We start from the raw sequence: 18947 nt of genomic DNA, 5'->3' as shown, positions 1-18947 counted from the left end.
GGGCTTGAAAGCTAAAAAATCCAGAATGTTATCAGAGCAGAGAGAGAGAGAGAGAGAGCAGGAGAGACAGAGAAAGATGCTCCTCTCCTCTGAAGCATTCAGTAGCAGTGTCTGTCAGTCTGTCCCTGGCTTCTGCTCACTGGGCTGACCCTTTCACATGCATTATGCATTCAAGTACAGTTTTAAAGAGCTCTGGAGTTAAAACAAGAGGTGACACCTGCTTGCTTTAACAAGTCAGTTGCAGTTCTGTAATTAAATACTTTGACACTACAAGGCCTTTTGCAGTCATAGTCACACTCTTAAACCGTGCTTGAACCCTTACCTTAGATCAAGAAAACTAAGGATGCCTGCTGTATACTAACTGTGTTTAAAGCAAAGGCTTAGTATTCAGTTGTTACTTATAAGACTCATTGAAGACTTGAAGACACATTTGGGACTCTTAACCAACTTCAACTTAAATATTTTATACTTTGAGTGACTTTAATTATGTATAACAAATATTCCATTTTTTGGCAGTAACAAAACATTTATAACACTACTAATACTAATTATAACTAATGTTTACCCACAAATACTAATTTTAACACTAACTTTATGAAATGTATCAGTAGTGACAATTTTAGTTTTGTTAAGTAGGACTCAGAAATGCTAGCTTTGAACAGCTGTACAAACAGTTCTGTAAAATCATAACATTTTTATTAAAACACAAAAAAGTTAACTTAATTGCAGGGAATGTGTTTTGGTAGTGACTCCTTACACATCCTTACACATTATTGTCTGCACTGAAAAACAGGCTAAAATCATGCACTGTGTGTCTGGTGGGAATATGCCATGGCAGATTGTTTAAATGGACCAAAGTCTTTCCTGACGCGGCATTAAAAACACTTCGCTGTGCATGCAGACCCTCGTTCACTGCCAGCTTTTTTCCTTTTGTTCATTAGTGCACCAGTGTTCACTAGGCTAAAATCACGTTATCTGGTGGTATTGGATGTTGCTATTGGTGCATTTTTACAAGTACAAGTAAATGAACACTGAGTTGGGCTGAGACCCTGATAACAGTACAGAGGCATTTAATTGCTTACAGTAGCCAAGACTCACCCACTTTGACAGTAAAGGACCGTTGACTGACATGCAAAGTAACTAACCAAAGACAGCCATTGTTTTAGTGTGATGTTCAAAATAAGGCTACAACAAAGACACTTACAGGAAACAAGCTTCATGCTAAAAATGAAGGCTGAGACTACAGACTGGAACACTCCTTTGTTCAATTTGGGTCTGTTTTTGTTGCAGAATGTTTTTACATACATGGTTTGCAGTTGGTCATTTTGGTCATGCCAGTCAAACTGCCTTCCCCTGTTAATGAAAGTGGTTCCTGGCTATCTTAAGCGATTAAACCCCCGGAGTCTTTAGCGATAGGCGCAAGTCTGGCTTGTGAGATGATTGCAAGTGTTCCTGTGCTGTCTGAAATCAACTGTCTTGCATGAAATTGAGGTCATAACACAGCATGAGTCAGGTGCTGTGTAACGTGTGTTTGTTTTCTTCTACTGTCTCCCACAGGAGCACATACTGGAGAGGAAAGAGGAACACGCACAACACGCATGAAACTCCTCACATCAAGCACTGCACACAGCTGACTCCATGCAGTCTCCACACAGGAAACATCTGCCATGCATATTACACTGAGGGTAACAGGACTGCTACAAGTAAAAATAATGTATGTATTTTGTGATGGGGCAGCGTCAACAAGATTCACCCTTTTTCTTAGAAGCAGGCTATATCTGTGATTCTCAGCTTTTCAATTTTGTGACTAGCTCACCTATCATTGCTGGCTGTGTTATTAGACAATTATGAAGAATTTCTGTGAAATGAGTAATAGAACTACACACGGTTTCAGATTCTGAATTATCAGAAACATCCAGCAACACACAGACCAACAACCTTTTGCATTAAAACATCATTTACTTGTTAGCTTGATGGATATTGGCTGTACAAGCAGCCAATAGCTATCAAGCTAACATCATTACCCTTGCCATTCAAAAGAGCATGGAGTAGTTAAACGGTCCCAAGTGACTAATAAGAATATATTGGTTCAGGCACTGGACAATACTGCATCACTGCAATAGCAGTATATAAGGTATATGCTCTCTCAAAGCCTATGGGAGGTCATTTCTGAACAGTTTCATTTATGTGTATAGATATGAAGAACACTTATTTCGTAAACAAACCTGCTACATCTTTTGGAAGAGTGAAAACTAGAAAAGTCTGTTTTTTAGGGAAAATGGTCCTTTAATGAGGCAGAGCAAGGGAGGAACAGGAAAAAAATGGACAAGACAGCAGCTGCGTGTAAATGGTTTAAACACAGGCCAGAAAGTACTCATTTTGGTGATACAGGTGGTCTGCACTGAAAGGTTTATGTGGCTTAGCACTTCTTTAAGAGGATGAGAAGTAACTTTGGAGAAATAAATAAATACATAAATAAAGACAGCCATAATAAATGCCTTTATATCATGAGGGCACACACACTGTTGGCGTTTTCAATATAATAACAGACTTACTTTTATGCAACAGCATTACAATGTGGAGGAAACGCAGCTTGCTATTAACAGGGATGTTGTAATGTTCATATTTTTACTACTTAACAATCTCTTGTAGATGATCTCACACTACAGGACTTGTGAACACTTCAAGTGAGTAAAATCTTTGAAATGAAGGCTCCTGATCCCCTCTCGCAGCACCAGATCATCTGCATCACCAAACACTTGTGGTTGAGCTCTTGAGTGGGAAAATCACTACAAATCGTGTCAATTTGGCAGGACAAATCAGGGTTACGATCAAGCAAAAAATTCTGTAGTGTAGGCCCAACTTTAGAAACTTATATTTGAAAAGTAAACCAGCAACACTGCTTTAAAAATACTACATACTGCAAGAAGATTTTAATACTTTAAAGGGGTAACCTAGCTGTGAGGTTGCACATGGCAACTGACTGAACACCCCTCCCTCACCCTGCCTTTTCCAAGTGTGTAGTGGAACCATCAGGTTTTCTGCCATTGCCTGTCCCAATTTTATTTTGCTTCTTTTCACTTCTTTGATGATGACGCTTAACCCTTCCTAGCATTTTCTTGTGCTAAATAATCATTATGATCCTCCATTTGTCAAAATGTAGGTTCTCAAACTTCTCAAGATGCAAAACGGTTAGCCAGGCCAGGCAGCAACCACTGGTTCTTCTTCTTTTTACATCTTCCAACCGGTATTACAGTGACACCAACCTCAAGCTGCTGCATCAGTGTAAAAACACAAAATGCCCTCTCTGGGGTGTTTGGTTTGTCCATTCTGGGCTACTGTAGAAACATGGCAGTACTATGTAGACAAGAAGGGCTCATTCTCAGCTAATGAAAACACAAAGGTTCATAGTAACAGGTGATTGTACAGTAATAAATTCAAAACTGTGTTTACTATATTCCATTTCTGCTACAAGATCGCTCTGAATCTTACACACTGCACCTTTAAGTCTATGTGAATCAGAATCCAAAACCCGTTTTCTTTCAGTAATGTTAGCGTCTTTGCGCTAACCAAGCATTTTCTGGGAAGGATTATGTGGGAAGGAGAGATAAAACATGATTTTATTGGTTATTGTTGTATTTCCCCGCCCACTGGTGCACGGTGATGTAATATGGTTTGATATTACCATGAGCTAACAAGGGACAAAAGGTCAGTTTTGCTTATAGGTATAGCACGTTGGTGATACAGAGGGTCTATACTGTGTTTTGACACTTTTGTCAGAGGATAAGAAGAAAGAAAGAAAGAAAGAAAGAAAGAAAGAAAGGTGGAAACAGAAAGATAGATAGATAGATAGATAGATAGATAGATAGATAGATAGATAGAAGAACTCACTTCATTCAACTTTGATCACTACAATAACGCTAGATTTGAATGAAAAACCTCAGCCCTCAATATAATAAACTCATATCTCTACAATAACAGCTCACCGTTTTAACTAAGCTGTTCGGCTCTCATAAGCTAAAGAACTGTATCATTTTCATGGCAGCTGATAAATGGCATGGCAGAGGAATAAAACCCACTGTCCATGTCGACCAAAACCCCCCTTCTGTGTCTTGTTGCAGCAAACGCCCCCCCAAACTGACCAGCACTCACATCTCTGCTGACTGCTGCTCGGCAGCCGCTCTGTAATCGTCCCTCAGCACCACAGAAACAAACAATACGGTGAAGAGACCGAACTAACCTCTTTTAGCAAAAAGACGCTCGAATTGGAAAGGGACATCCGTGATTTAGGAGGTCTCTGTTACCACAGCCCAACTTCAACGAGGAGCTACAGTTAGAGAGAAGCTCCGAGCCGCGAGCTGTTCTGTCCGTCGAACCATGCTGTGTGAAATGGCTCAGAGTTGGTGATGCTACGCTAACCTGCCTGTAGTCGCTCGAGCCTGCACAGCCACATTACCGCGCGCTCTGCTGAGCGTGTAGCTCGTTAGCTTTATCAGCTGAAGTGGTTAAGACGGGTTCCTGTGGCGGGTCGGTGCTCGTTCTGCCCTCAGCACAAAGCGGACAGTGCCTGTGTGTAAACGGGCAGCCGTGAACTTCATTCCTTATTCGAATTTTTCACTACTGCCTTAAATGGTGTAGCAGGTGCAGCCTGAGACTCTGCGCCTGAGTGGACGTACAGCACCATTTAAGGTGGAACGGAATAATCGAGCCATTCAAGTGTGAAATGCACCATTTTAGAGAACTGTTTATAGTCAGAACTGTTCGCAGTGGTGCTGATAGCGGTGTCCGCAGTGCAGTTGTGGCCATTTGATCTATTATCCAAAATGACCAGCGAACCTATGCATGTCCAGAATTTTTATATGTGATGTATTCACATTAACTGAAAAATGACAGAGCCCTGCTGGTGACATACTGTATTAATAGTAATAATGAGCGGTCACGTCTTAGTAAAGCTTGCCCACAACTTATAAGGTGCAGGAACGGGATCCAAATGTGAAGCTACAATTTAGTAAGGCATGGAATCGAGATAATTAAGCCTTGACCACAGCTTAAAGCCGGATGTCGTTCCCAAAAATTATTCGTGGCCATCTATTAGGCTTGTCTCCACACCTTACTAAGTCGTAGCCACTATTTTATTATCTTGTTCCTACTCCTTACTAAGTCGTTTTTTATTTTAATGAACTGTCTGCAGCAGGGCCCTGTCATATGTCTTATTAAGCTGTGGTCAAGAGCTAATTATCTCATTTCCACGTCTTAGTAAGTCATGGTCACGCATTAGGCTCTCGTTCCCATGCCTTACTAAGTGGTGGCCGGCAGGTATCTCAGTATCATCATAACTCTTTTTGTAATAGCTTTCTGTGAGGTAGCTTTGAGAGGGAATGATATCTTAGGACATCTGGTTTCTATCATCACCACTGTGAACAGCTCTGACTCCACCAAACCACTCTGAATGACTTTATTTACATCTTTGTCACTGAATTATGCAGAAATGTATAGAAATTTAGTAGAAGTTTAATGTCCCTTTACCAAACACATCCAGGAAAGTCAAAGTCGAAGCTTTTTATTGACCTTACACAGACAAAAAAAGCAGGAAAATCAGGAAATACTGAAATAAGGGACCATCTTTCTGTACTCCACGATAACACAACGAACAAGATAGTCATTTATGAACGTATTTATTTGAGATCTTAAAATCCCAGCCTTTAAATAGTCTGCAGTGTGAAGTCCTGAGAGTCCAGAGAGGAGAACAGAGCCATGCTCTCTTCTCAGTTTTCACTGATGTGGCACTTTTGAGGTGGTTTTGCAACTCTATCTATTTTCATGTGCACTGTTGACCTGTAAGGGCAGATTACATCAATATCAGAAAGATAGGCTGACCTGCTGTAGTCAGCAGAGTTCTGAGACATCACAGGGTTAGGTTAGATCAATAATAACAGCCTACTGTTAAAGTCTTTAAGAACAAACAGCCTACTGGTGACATGGTTACAGCGTGTCTTGTTGAAACCTAAACTTTTTAACAATTATCAGATATCAACAGACTTCAAATTCAATAGCGGCTGCTTCACAGTGGAATCTAAAGTTTAATATGTAAATAGTGCCTCTTTCACACCACACACTGAGTACAAAATCTCTGGTTGGTGTGTGTTCAGGTTGCTCAGTTTTCTCCTCCCTGCTTTATTTTAATGTCATTTATTTTCAGCTACTTTTGACTGCATGTTATTCAACTTTGACTGTATTATTTAATCCCTGGAAACCTGTGTGAAAGTGTTTTATACAGTATGCAAAGTTTTGATGCTTAACTATTATTATTATTATTATTATTATCATCAGTAGGAGAAGTAGTAGTAGTAGTAGTATGAAGTACCTTTTGTGTGTTTTTATGTTTTCACCACTAGATGGCAGAAATAAGTAAAATTATACCCAGGAATTGTGTGTAATGTTTGTAATACAAATACTTTCATGGCAGAAATGACAGCATGTTGACAGCAGTTACCTGAGACTTGAGAGGTAGATGAGATGAAACAGGAGCTGTGGCTCAATGCTGCAAACAAACCTTAAACTAGTCTTTTCAGCCTTATTTATTTCTTTTCCGCATTTGTAAACATTAACCTCATTAAGTATCAACATTGGACAAAGATGTAACACGCAAGTGTGTCTACTTGGATGTTGATTTTCATGGTTTTTGCTTTATAACAATATAATTCAATGTTATGTAAATTACAGTCAAATGCAAACGTTTGGTCAGACGACAAATTTTGTTGGTTTTCTAACTGGAAAGAAGTTAACAATTACTGTTTATTTACTGAGTTTAACAAATTGGAAAAAAAAAAAATATATAATAATAATAATAAATAAACTAGGCCTGTGCAAAAGCTCTGGCACGTTTTCTTTTTTATGTTGTATTTTTCTCAGATGTAAAACTCAGCAAATCAATAGAAATGCACTAAATTAGCAGGAAATGACATATGGTGTTCTCAGTGGAGGATGTGTTGACTTATTCTCAGTTAGAAAATCAACAAAACATGTCGCTTGACCAAGGGTGTTCAAACTTTTGCACACGACTATGTATATGTAAATAAATGTACTACAACTGAAACTAGGCAAGTATCTCTGATCCATGTATGTTCAAGTTGCTTGGATTTTGTGGCTTTATTGTGAGCCAAAATAGGAGCTTGTGTTAGATTTCCATAAATAATTAAATATTTCAGCTTCATGTGTTTATTTATTTTGTCGCTGCTGGAATAAAACCTCACACTTTGAAATTGGAAACTTTACAGGAGAAAGAAAGTGCATTCATAAAGATGACCTATTGTGCTCAATTTCATAGTTCATAATTTTATTTTTGGGGTCTACTAGAATAAATTTACATTCTTTAGTGTTCCAAAAACATTATTTTTCCCTAACTGTGCATCTCTATTCACCTTCTGTTTGTTAGAGCGCCTGCATCTTTAAGCCCCGCCTCCTGATGAGCCCAGTATACCCCGATTGGTGAGCTCACCTACTCTGTTCTGATTGGTCCACTACCCCTACATGTTCTGCCCCTGTCTTACAGCCTGCAGGCAGGCCTTTCTCTACTGAGCAACTGTAAACACTGGTGTGTCTGTTTTTCCAGTCAGTTCTGCAGTATTGGTTTGAGCCAGTCTCAGATCCTGAAAGTCAGCTCAGCATCTTCTTGGCATGGCTGCAAAACTGAACAAACTCTTCCCAGCCTCCAATAGTTGCTGTGCAGGGTGTGAGGGCATGCCAAGCATGCTGGCAGGGAGGCAATAAGGGTTGTGTTATGAGATTGCATAATCTTGTAACAAAGGAAAAGTGCTGGAATTCCAATGAGATAGCTGAGAAAAGTGGTGTCTGTGTGAGAGAGATTCTCCCTCTGGTGTGTACTTTGTGCTTTGTAACTTTGAAGACTGCACAAAAGGTATCTAATACACAAAACGAGAGGGAAAAACCAGAAAAGCATAATAGGTCCCCATTCACTTGTAATGGAAGTTAATGTCATAAATAATTTCAGACTGTTTGTATTGGTCCATTCATCATGAAATTTGAACATAATATTTAAAAAGTAGACAACAACAAAAAGAGATGGAAGGTTTTGCATGACAGCGATTATTTATTTCATTTACTTGTGTTTGGTTATTAGTCATGCATTTGGCATTCAGCCTATAAAAAAAATGTTCTACAGTGCTACCACACTGCTCTGATATCCATAACTGAGGCTCTCTAGGGAAATTTTGTGTATGCACCATTGCTTGCAAACAGTGTGAGGCCTACAGCAAAGTGTAGCATCAAAAATAAACACCAAAACATTACATAACAGCCTCAGTTTGGGATACTGGGTATTTTAGGCTTGTTCAGTTTCTTATTGCCCATGCAATAACAGACACAATCTTCATCATTACCTATTTACTTATCTTTATCAGGAAACAGGGTGTGTCTCAAATCCACAAGGTGATTTCACCATTATATTGTGCCATATTGTGATAGTGATATGCCTATTATATTAAATATATATGCCTATTAGTATATTAAAAAGTCTCAACATTATTTTGAACAAAATGTTCAGTTGTTGGATCATGTAAGTGCTGTGACTGGTGAAAGCATCCACAGAAGGTCCGAGGTTTGGTCAGGACGCTCATGGCATGCAATGAAAAATGTAGTGACTTGTTAGAAAGCTCTTTTGCATATTGCAGCCAATCACAAAGGCTGGTGCTGTGTAGCACCAGTATCTAGTAGCTAGCAAGCAATATCTCAGTAAACAAGTGAGCGACAGACAACATCAACAAAACACAATTTAGTAGTTTTGAGCTCAACAACCAGCAAACTAGACACAGAGCACAGGCTGGAGCTTCACACTGTTCAGAGGGCACTGTCCGTACGCAAAGCAAACACAGGCCTATTTGCTTGGTGGGGCCTGTAGCCTCACACACGCTGTTTACAGCAGTGGAAATTGGCAGAATCCTCAAAACAGGCCTCATAACACAAAACAGACGGGAGAAATCAGCCAAGGTTTTGAAGAATTGTTTGGACTGTTTGTCCGCCGACTCTTTTTTCTCCCTCTCTTTAGCCTACAAGCACTCTGGGTTTTGTCATTTCTCAGTACTTAAGATATTCTTCACTGGAAAAATGCTGAGGCTCTGGGAATCTTCTACACATCCCAGCTTGTCTGCAAGAAGAGGAGATTAATCTCTTAACATTCTATATTTCAGTTTGCTGACTTAAATTAACTCAGTAATTTGTTAATTAACCCCTTAAATACCAGCCTTATTCATACTACGGCTCATTATTCAGTAAAGGGACTCTTAGGTTATTCTTAGGTTATAGAAGCGTGTAATACAGCTTTGGGCCTGCTAGTGGACCCCTGGCCTTTAATGGAGTTAAACAAAACCATTGTCTTTTTTAGCAGTTTCTTTAGTACTGTTTTAGGCCTTTAATATCAAAGATGAGTTCAGATGATTCATATATTCAAATAACCAAGCTCATCCTTAATGTGTGTTCTGTATCTGTATAATCATCCCTGAAATTGAGTAAAGTAAACAGAGAAAGGGAAAAATAAACATTTGTTTCATTGTTTTGTTTGAAGAAGGTTTGGCATTGTTTGATCTTTCTAACAGAAATGAAAAAGCAACTGTGCGTCTTTGAGAATGACTCCAATTTGCTTAGTGATTACGTAATTACCGTGTAACAAACACTAAGATGCAATAAGCCTGGGATTTTAACTGTTTTGAAAATTCAAATGTTAAGGGGTTAACATTAATAATCATGTGTATTGTAACTCTAATGCTGGTTAGAAAGCTGTGTTAGTTGGATGTTTTGTCTCCTGGACCTTTTCACTTGTTCACACAGAAAATCCCACAGATTTGCCCAGATTTGCATCCACACACAGTGCCTCTCCAGCACTACAGTCATCTAGTTCTATTACTATCTTCTAGACCCATTAACTAAAACAGTAGCCAAAGGAAATAATGAAAAACATAAAATTTAAGTTTACTAGTATTTAAAAAAAGATTAAAAGATGTAGATAAAAATGAGTCATGCAAGGTCTGGTAGACCACCAAAACTGTCCTCATTGGATAAAAAGCACTGAAAGCTTTCATCTTTGAGAGAGAGGAGAAAATCAAGCTGCTTCAGATCTGAAAACATCCACAGGTGTTTCTTTCCATCCTTCCACTGTGAGAAGACTACTCAGTGATGTGGGTCTGAAAGGATGTGTAGCTGCCAAGAACCTCAGAATTTGCCAATCAAACAAAGAAGCTGCTGCTGCTGTTCTCAATACAATGGTCTGACTTCCCCAGAGTCCAGACCTCAACATCACTGAATGTATTTGTGATTACTGTGATCACGAGTAACATAAAATGCAACCAACTTCTAAGACTCAACTTTGAAAGTGTGGAAAAATATCCCTGCAGATTTCTTTGAAAAACCAAAACCAAAGCAAAGCAAAGCGTGGACAGATTAAGTACTGAAATTATTATGTCATTTTGCATTACAATATCTACCATGAATCCAGCTGTTAGCAGTATATTAGTGAATAATCCCTCTGTAATAACTTAGAATATGCCTAGAATATTTTTAGGAATGAACATGAGGAATTTCATGATTTTGGTTCTGAATGTGGAAGAATTGGGATTTTGGAGTGAGATCTCAGAAAGCATGCATCAGAATGATGAACCATGAAGAGTTTAACGTATCAATGATTGCACTTTAAGTCTACCCAAAATTCGTGTGATCTGTCGGTGCTAAAGCCCTGTAGACGCGCAGGCATGCTGGTGCACATTATCTCACTATTATCTCGACCCTTGATGATCTTTTAAATGTAAAGCCACCTACCTTCCACACAGCTCGGAGAGAATCATGAACTATGTGCTCTTATAGAGGTTATAGAGGTTCATTTTGAAGATTGCCATGGCTTTAAGGACTTAATCCACTTCCTGTCCTCATGTCTGGAGGCTTTTTCACTGTTTGCCTTACTTTTGCTGTCAATTTATGGATTGTGACAAGTTATTACACGTTGACACAAAAATAAGGCAGCAAGCTGTGAAAAAACCCTGCAATTATCTGCTTAACACCACACTCCTAATGTGCCCTGGAAAGTGATAGTGTTTATTCTTTGCCTCAGTAAATCGCTGCTGTTGGAACAAACCCTCGTATCTCCGTTTGTCATTTTTCAGTTGTAATCTAATTTGAAAATGCTCGCTGCCCTGCACATCGTGTGTAAATTTTATGATGAGTGAACCAAAGCAAATGGCGCACAATTATGTAGCAAAAAGTATATTTCCATTGACATACATTAAAAGTAAAGTATGTTTTGTCCTTCTTCTGTAAAATTCTCATTATGGGGAATGTGGGGTTTTGTTCCAACAGCAGTCAAATGTGTCATAATTCATCATTCAAATAGCCATGCATACAATCATGTTAGCATGTTAACTACTGTTAGCTCGTAGCACATAAACAACAAATAATCAAAATAAAAAGAATGGAAGCTATTAGAAATCAAAGACTGGATCACTGGCCAGGCCAGTGAGACTCCATTGGGGCCATTGGGACCAGTGCCCTTGGCCTCTGATGGCCAAGGGCCTTGGGGACCAGAAGGCTCAAGGCTATTGCATGTTATTTGAGAATGAATTATTCTGGTTATGTTACATTACATTTTTTTTTACTGAACATGAATTGAACATATCTAACACTTTTCTCGTAATTTGTATTTTTCCTTAAAGTCCATTTATGGCATTTGTGAATAGTTCATGTATTTTATCATTTTATACTGACGTCGTTTGCTATCTGGTGTTGACCAGAGGAGGGTGGGTTCCCCTTTTGAGTCTTGGTTCCTCTCAAGGTTGCTTCCTCCTGCTTTTAGGGAGTTTTTCTTTGCCACTCTGACCATTTTCGATGCTCATGAGGGCTCAGACCTGGATTTTTCTGTAAAGCTGCTTTGTAACAACATATGTTGTAAAACGTGCTATATAAATAAACTTTGATTTGAATGTAGTACATTTAGATACTTTAACTATTGGCTCATTTAAGTTATTCACTTTTTTTTTGTGGTATAGTCAGAATGTGGGGATGGGGGGCACTCCAAAGACACTTGTGCCAAAGGGCCTCATAAGACCAATATGTGTTTTCTGCTTTTTCCATAATGCTGAAAGATCAATAACTTATACTATGGGAAACCAGTAAACTGAAGCATGGTCTCATGATCAGAGTAGTGGATTGTACTGGTTTTGTGGATTTGTACTCTCCTGAGTCTTTTCAAATAAGAATCCTTTACTTCTACTCTAGCAGGCTTCCAGAAATAAAGGTACTAAACTGTGTCACTGGGGTGGGATCCCCTAGGGTAAATATCAGTACCTTTAGTCAGGGAACATGATTGTGTCGTAATCAATTGAAATTGCATTTTCTACGTTGTATTGACTCCACACACACATCTCATCTCCAGGCTTTTTATTGTTCTGTTTTAAAACATTAATTTATGAAAAGACGATACTTTTCCACTGGGAAGAACTTGTTTAAGGTGCTACTTGACCTTAGTAAGACGTCCCCTGCAGTTCTAAGAAGTTATTGAGTAGTTTTTTGACCAAATACTTGTGTACTTCTCCTCTAACTGTTTAGGAAGGTGCTGTTACTTTTACTTGAGTTATTACTTTTTACTTGAGTTTGGGTTTAGGTTACTCTTCCCTCATCTGGTGGAACCTTAGCTCTGCTATAACTGCTTTTCTCGCATCACGCTAAGGACACTTTTCCTCAAAAAGTAGACTAGTTTCTTGTAAAATGTTGCTTACCAATTGACTTTTTACACGGCTGAAATCAGCTTCCCATTCTCCAGCTTATTGTTCGGATTTTCCCGTCCCACCTTCAATGGTGCCTGAGGCGTCAGAATGTAGCTAACAATGTAGCTAACTGCTAACTGCTGCACCATTTAAGGTGAAACGTGAAAATTCGAAAAAGAATTATTAGCGTTTGGCGGTTTCTCATTGCAGAATCAGGTAAAATCGTATCAGGTAATCAGTCGGAGTGCTTATAAATGCAAACCAGTCCATTTGTCTTAAATCTCTCTCACTCTTTGCCTTTTTCGTTAGCTACTAGCTAACGTAGGCGACACTGCTGTCTGTGTTGCTATGGCGATCGCGCCCATCTTCAGGGTTAAAGGGTGAATTAGCAGCTTTACATTAACTTCAGCGTTTAAGGAAATTTATTGTTAAATGTGTGTCAGAATGATCAGCAGAGCTTTATTTTGACAAGTAGGATTATTTTACTTTTACCTAAAATTCTGATTCTGCTGTGGAGCCGCAAAAGAGCAGTAAAAGAGCCGCATGTTCCGAACCCTGGTCTGTGTATCGATCAGGAAGGGGAACTGGAATCACTCGATTCTAACATCAACACTGGTCTGTAGTGGCCCGTCATCAGGCAGCCATGCAGACATCGGCCTGTAGGTGGCCTCCCGGCTCTGGTCCAGCTTTTACAGAGAGAGAGAGAGAGAGAGAGAGAGAGAGAGAGAGAGAGACGGACGGGACTGCACACTGCAAAATCACAACCAGAGGATATCGCTCTCTCTCCCTCGGTGTGTGTGTTGTGTCCTGCGAGGCCAGCAGAAACCGTGAATGTGTGTATTTAAGGCATGAAACACGCTGAGCTGCATCTTGGTGAGTGCTACTGTATGTGTGTACCCTCGATATATGTGACGGTGCGCGTATCTGGGTGTATGAGCAGGCGGTGTGTGTGTGTGTGTGTGTGTGTGTGTGTGTGTGTGTGCTCGGTTTGCAGTAGGCTGTGTTGTGGTTTAGCAGCCACAGCAGCACCATCTGAACCAACAGATCACATTTCACTTATTACATGCTAACAAAAGGCGCAGGGAGGCTAAACACGCTGTGTACTAGAAAACAGAAGGAAGGCGTGCTTTCTGAATGCAAACACTGCTGCGTTACTCTCAGGAGGATTCACTTCAAGTCGAGGCATCTCGATTTTGCAGGACACAGCAGGGACCGCTGGTTGCTGGTGCTGCTGGGCTGGAATAAGACAGGACGCAAATGTGGGTGAATTAGCTTCGTGGGCAAGTTTGGAGTTTGGAATTCACACGAAGAGCTGCCATTAGGCATCCACGAGTGTCGCTCTGTACCTGGTGCCCATGAAAACTTACGTTTGCTAGAAGCGTTTTCAGTCTTTGCGAAAAAATAGAGCCCCTAAACTCCAGGCACTGTTCAGCCGATGCTGCTAGTTGTAAGGAGACTGAAGTTCAAATTTTCCGTTCCACCTTAAATAGCGCCGCAGCTACAGTGTGGCGACTGGGCTTCGGAATGTTAATGCCGCGCTGTTTAAGGTGGACTGGAAAATTCGTCTTAAAAAGCCAACTTAAGAGTCGTTTAGTACCAGTGCAGCAGAGTGCTGTTGCTCATGGCTTGAATGTGGGCTATAAATCAGCTGTAATAGTGTTAGCCCCGCCTTTTCTCTCTGTAAAGTGTCCTACGTTCTTCTCCTATGAGTTTTGGCGTAGACTTCCAGTTCATCCTGGTAGCTGGTGTTATGGTGGCTTATGTAATTCAAGCTGTGATGCGTGTGTTTGCACTGAATTACTGAACAGGGCACTAACAGGCTTTGCTACACTTGCAGAATGGGAAGAATAACCGTTTTGAAGGTACCATAACCTACATGGAGGGGTCTCAAACTCAAATCACGTAGGGGGCACTAGCCAGGTGGTCTTCTGTAAGGGGAGCTGGATTAAAAAATGCAGTGAAAAGTGCCTTTTCATGATTATGAATCTTTACTACATAATGTATGCAGTGTTTTTGGGCAGGTCCTCTGTCACCACCATCACTACTACTACTATATTACTACTACACTCCCAGATATAAAGGCCTGAAACTGTGACTGGAGCAGTGGTCCTCTTGTCACTGGGGTGGTATCCTCAAGGGTGCATGTCTGTACCTTTAGTCAGGGAACATAATTGTACCATAATCCATTGAAACGGTATTAACTCCACGCACCCCGTTTCGTCTCCAGGCTTCTATTTTATTGTTTTGTTTTAAAACATTAGATATGAAAAGGCGTAAATACGTCCTTTTCACCTGGAAAAAACCTTGCACAACTTTAAGGTACACAACTGGAACCACATTTGCATTGTTTGTAGCTTGATGAACGGAGAATGTCCCTGCAGAGAACCCTTATTTATAACAGTGTGCTAATACTGATCACAATAATTATTATAATAATAGTAATAATTATGCGACTATCATGTCTTACGTGAGGTGAGTCAGATATGTTAGAGCAGGGAAGAAATGGAAAAGTTTAGTGACTGGCATTTTATCAGCATGATCTTGTCTAGTAGTAGGTCAAGGCTACTGGACTTGTGGTTAAGATACTAGAACTTTAACAACGGTAATAACATGTGTGTTACAAAAATGATACCATGGCAAAAAAAAATAATCGCAAAACAGCCAGCCCAACAAATTATTATTGAAATAAAAACTCATGTGGCTTGTGAACTGCTTCAGTGCTATAGTCAAGATATCAAAATTCATCCCCAGCAGTGCCCCATCCATCTGTGGCCTGGCCGTAATTGGCCTAAGTCTTCCTGGAAGGCGTGAGATGGGTTATGGGAGGAGATCTAGCTAGTAGATTGAATTGTGTAACCAAATTCGGGGAAAAATGGCAAAAACTAAGAAAAAAAGAACTGTAATGAAGATTAAGGCTAACGTGACACGATACTGCTAAATATTCTGACAGTTATTTATTTTATTTCAACAAAATGAGCAGAATGTCTTTGTGTGCAGAAAGATATCCTTTTTGCGCCTCACAGAATGGGTGAACACTGCTATTGAGTGGGCTACTTTTAACTAAAAACTGAGTGTGCTTTCACAAATCTGAAGCCCATATCAAAATGTGGGTTGTTTTAATCGTAGCACCTCCAGAGGAAAAAGCAGAAGGGAAACTGATCCTTTGGGACCTATAGAACCTTTATCGATAACACACAACCAATTCGTCATCGCAGAGGGCAGCTGAGATAATGTCGCATTTTTGCCCTACAAACAAATCTTCTTTGTGTTTAGTGTGCAAGATGTAATGAGATACATGTGTTCAGATTAATTTATTAATGTCCCAATAAATCACACAAACAAACAAAGGTCTTTAGTGTGTTAAATTGGTTCAGTATGATGTCACCAATAATTTCATTTAATGCAGTGTACAAACAGTGCAAGGCATTGTCCCCAAAGACACTTCGGGGACACCAGAATATTCTGTGTACCAGAAGAGATGCTGAATAAGAAGCCAACTTGACAGTTACTGTTTATTTGCTGAACATAACATAGATTGTGGCCTGTGTAAAAGTTATGGTACATTTTATATCTTGTGTTTTATTTAATATGTTACATTCAGTAAATAAATAGAAATTGTGCAACAATATTTGCAGAAAATGCCATATTTAAGTTTGTTTCCTGTAGAGGATGTGTTAAATTATCAGCAATGTTAATTACGCTGTGATGTAACTGTTTATATATATAGTGCAGTTCTACATGCAAAATAATCTTGAGGACATTTTGCATCTCTGAGAGCTTCATCAGACTCAATGATTTGGATGTCTGAAAACCCTCTTAGACATTGAGGGCTCTATTTTCCACACTGGCTTCATGTTCTGGATGTTTTGGGGGAGAATCTCTGAGATGCTTTGAGATGCACTCATTAGGCTGACTTTGGTCTTTGAAAGTCAAAGCAGCTGCAAGTGATCTGTGTCCTTTTGCTGACAGTGTAACTTAGTGGTGTGTTAAAGCTAGGGGAGCTTTTTCCTGCTTCAGTTTAGCCTTGCAATGATAGCGACTTGCTATGTTTACCCATAACACACAATATATGCCGCTCTCTTGTCCAGATCTAATCGCGTGTTCTTGTTCTCCCTCTCTGTTTGTACGGACAGACTCAGCTTGCTCAAAGATGCAGAGTTCTTGGTGCTCAGCAAGATTCTATTATTGACCATCTGCTTAAGTGGGTGTCTTGGATCTTTCAGTCACACCCAGTGTGTATTCAGAGCAAGTTGGTGCCATCAGCTCTGCACGCTGGCTTAAATGCTGGACCTGGTTGAGGAGAGCAACACTGCAACACCAGGAGGAAGCCACACAGGTAATGTGACCTCTCCAAGAACGCTAAGCTTTCATGTGTTTTAGAGGCCTGGTTTATTTTACATGTTTGGAAGGCTAGAGTGGACCACTGAGTAAAGCTAGAGCTTAGACCATTGTGCCACTGATTATATTTAACTTTTAGAAGTTAAATAATTAAAGGAGCAAAAACATGACAAATAGTTAATGCAGTTCCATACTGATTATTTCTCTTAGAGATTGGAGAAATTACAGATTGTCGAAAGAACAGATTCCAAAATTTCTGAAGAGAGTGTATTTTTATTCTGATTTGAATTAGATGAAAAATGATGAGGCCTAATAACATACAGTCAGAGAACTTATAAAGGAGGAGGAGACTGTTCAGTGTTTGAGAAATGGGAAGAGGATAGCCCTACCCTTTAATAAAGAGCCAGTTGGCTTGCTGGTAAAGCCACAAGTGGGAAGAGCCCTGCCTTGTTGCAAAGACATGCATGTACCGTAACAAAACAATCTGAAGAGCATGTTTTTTGTGTGTTATTTAAGCATCATTGCAAAAGAATTGTTTAAAGGGGATCAGTCACACTTAGGACTAGGCATTATCCATTTTACAGTCCTCTACCTAAACATTCAGAACAAAAAATCATGACATTTGCGTAGTTATAGAGAGATTGAACTATTTTATTCCAGAACCTACAGAGGTTGATTCCTACATTTCCCAGAGTTCATCTGTGCTGTGGCCACATCCCCTCATCAACCATGAGTTCAGTCAAAATAGTGCTACTGTCGTTAAATAGCTGTGTTTACTGTTAAATTAATGAACATATTTACTCTGAGCTGTTGAGGAATGAGCAGGTAATGAGTACCTGGCTCCTGTAAATAACCTTAACTCAAAACAGAAACACAGCAGTAGATGTAATGAGAACAGATGTGTTTAAAACACGCTTTTTTTCAAGAAAGATTTAAGGATTGAACTTTGTGGATATCCAGTCCAAGCTAGAGCTTATTCATTCTGTAGACTAATGAGAAAACATCGCCAAAATGGGAAAACCAGCGCTAAAGGTAGGCCATCAGTAAATGTTAACTAACAACTGAGTCAGCACGGCACTGGCAGGTATGGTTTAGCTACTGCTTGTTTGTGAGTCACAGTGGCGCAGTGGTTCTGGGTTTGATTCCCTGGCCAGGGCCCTTTCTGTGTGGAGTTTGCATGTTCTCTTTCTGTCTGCATGGGTTTCGTTTAAGTGTTTTGGTTTCCTCCCACAGTCCAAAGACGTGCAGTAAGGCCAATTGGGCATGCTAAATCGTCCCTAGGTGTGAATGTGTCTGTCTACTCTGCGATAGATGGGCGAGTTCTGACTGCCCATCCAGCACCCCCTGCGACCCAGAAGGATAAGCGGTTTAGATAATGTGTGTGTACTGCTTGCTTTATAACATTACAATGTGTTTATCTCAGCAAAGCTACTGGAATTAAACAGAGCCAAAATCATAAGTTAAACTCTTGAGACTTGAGTAGGTGTTTTGCCCTCATGCTTAAGGCTAGCTTGCTATTGCTTATCTCTATCAGTTGGTTTCATGGTTGTTTCAGAATCAAATGTTTTATATTCTCCAGCTATCAACTCAGAAAATGTAAACTCTCTGCAAGGCTCTGTCATATCAGAGATGTGTACTCTGCTCCCTCAACTGCTGTGGTTAAATCTGTGTTCCTGGTTGGATGTGTTTGCAGAAAGTTTACTAGGAGATAGCTAGTGAATGTTGTGGTCAGATTGATTCTGTTTTAGAGGCTGAAGGCCGTACACATTATACAGTAACAGTGATTCTTGGGAGCTGTGTTTTCTCTCTATATGAAACATAGCTGTCATAGCCAAAGCCATCACT

General features: G+C 39.8%; 2 protein-coding genes across 2 annotated transcripts in view; one reads left to right on the top strand and one right to left on the bottom strand.

The window, feature by feature from the left end:
- cacnb3b (calcium channel, voltage-dependent, beta 3b) overlaps positions 1 to 4496 on the bottom strand; it is a 42929-nt gene extending 38433 nt beyond the window's left edge. The window contains exon 1 of the mRNA XM_037541614.1: positions 4241 to 4496. Within this exon, the coding sequence (XP_037397511.1) occupies positions 4241 to 4279 (39 nt within the window). The 5' untranslated portion in view covers positions 4280 to 4496. The remainder of the gene's footprint in view (positions 1 to 4240) is intronic.
- Positions 4497 to 13498: 9002 nt separating this feature from the next.
- The window catches only part of adcy6b (adenylate cyclase 6b), an 82639-nt gene continuing 77190 nt past the window's right edge, over positions 13499 to 18947 (top strand). The window contains exons 1-2 of the mRNA XM_017707493.2: positions 13499 to 13637; positions 16898 to 17100. The gene's annotated coding sequence lies outside the window, so the exon portion shown is untranslated. The remainder of the gene's footprint in view (positions 13638 to 16897; positions 17101 to 18947) is intronic.

Source organism: Pygocentrus nattereri, chromosome 9 (assembly GCF_015220715.1).
Source record: "Pygocentrus nattereri isolate fPygNat1 chromosome 9, fPygNat1.pri, whole genome shotgun sequence".
Taxonomy (NCBI): domain Eukaryota; kingdom Metazoa; phylum Chordata; class Actinopteri; order Characiformes; family Serrasalmidae; genus Pygocentrus; species Pygocentrus nattereri.
The sequence above is the reverse complement of the archived record's forward strand: the minus strand, read 5'-3'. Positions and strand labels throughout refer to the sequence as shown.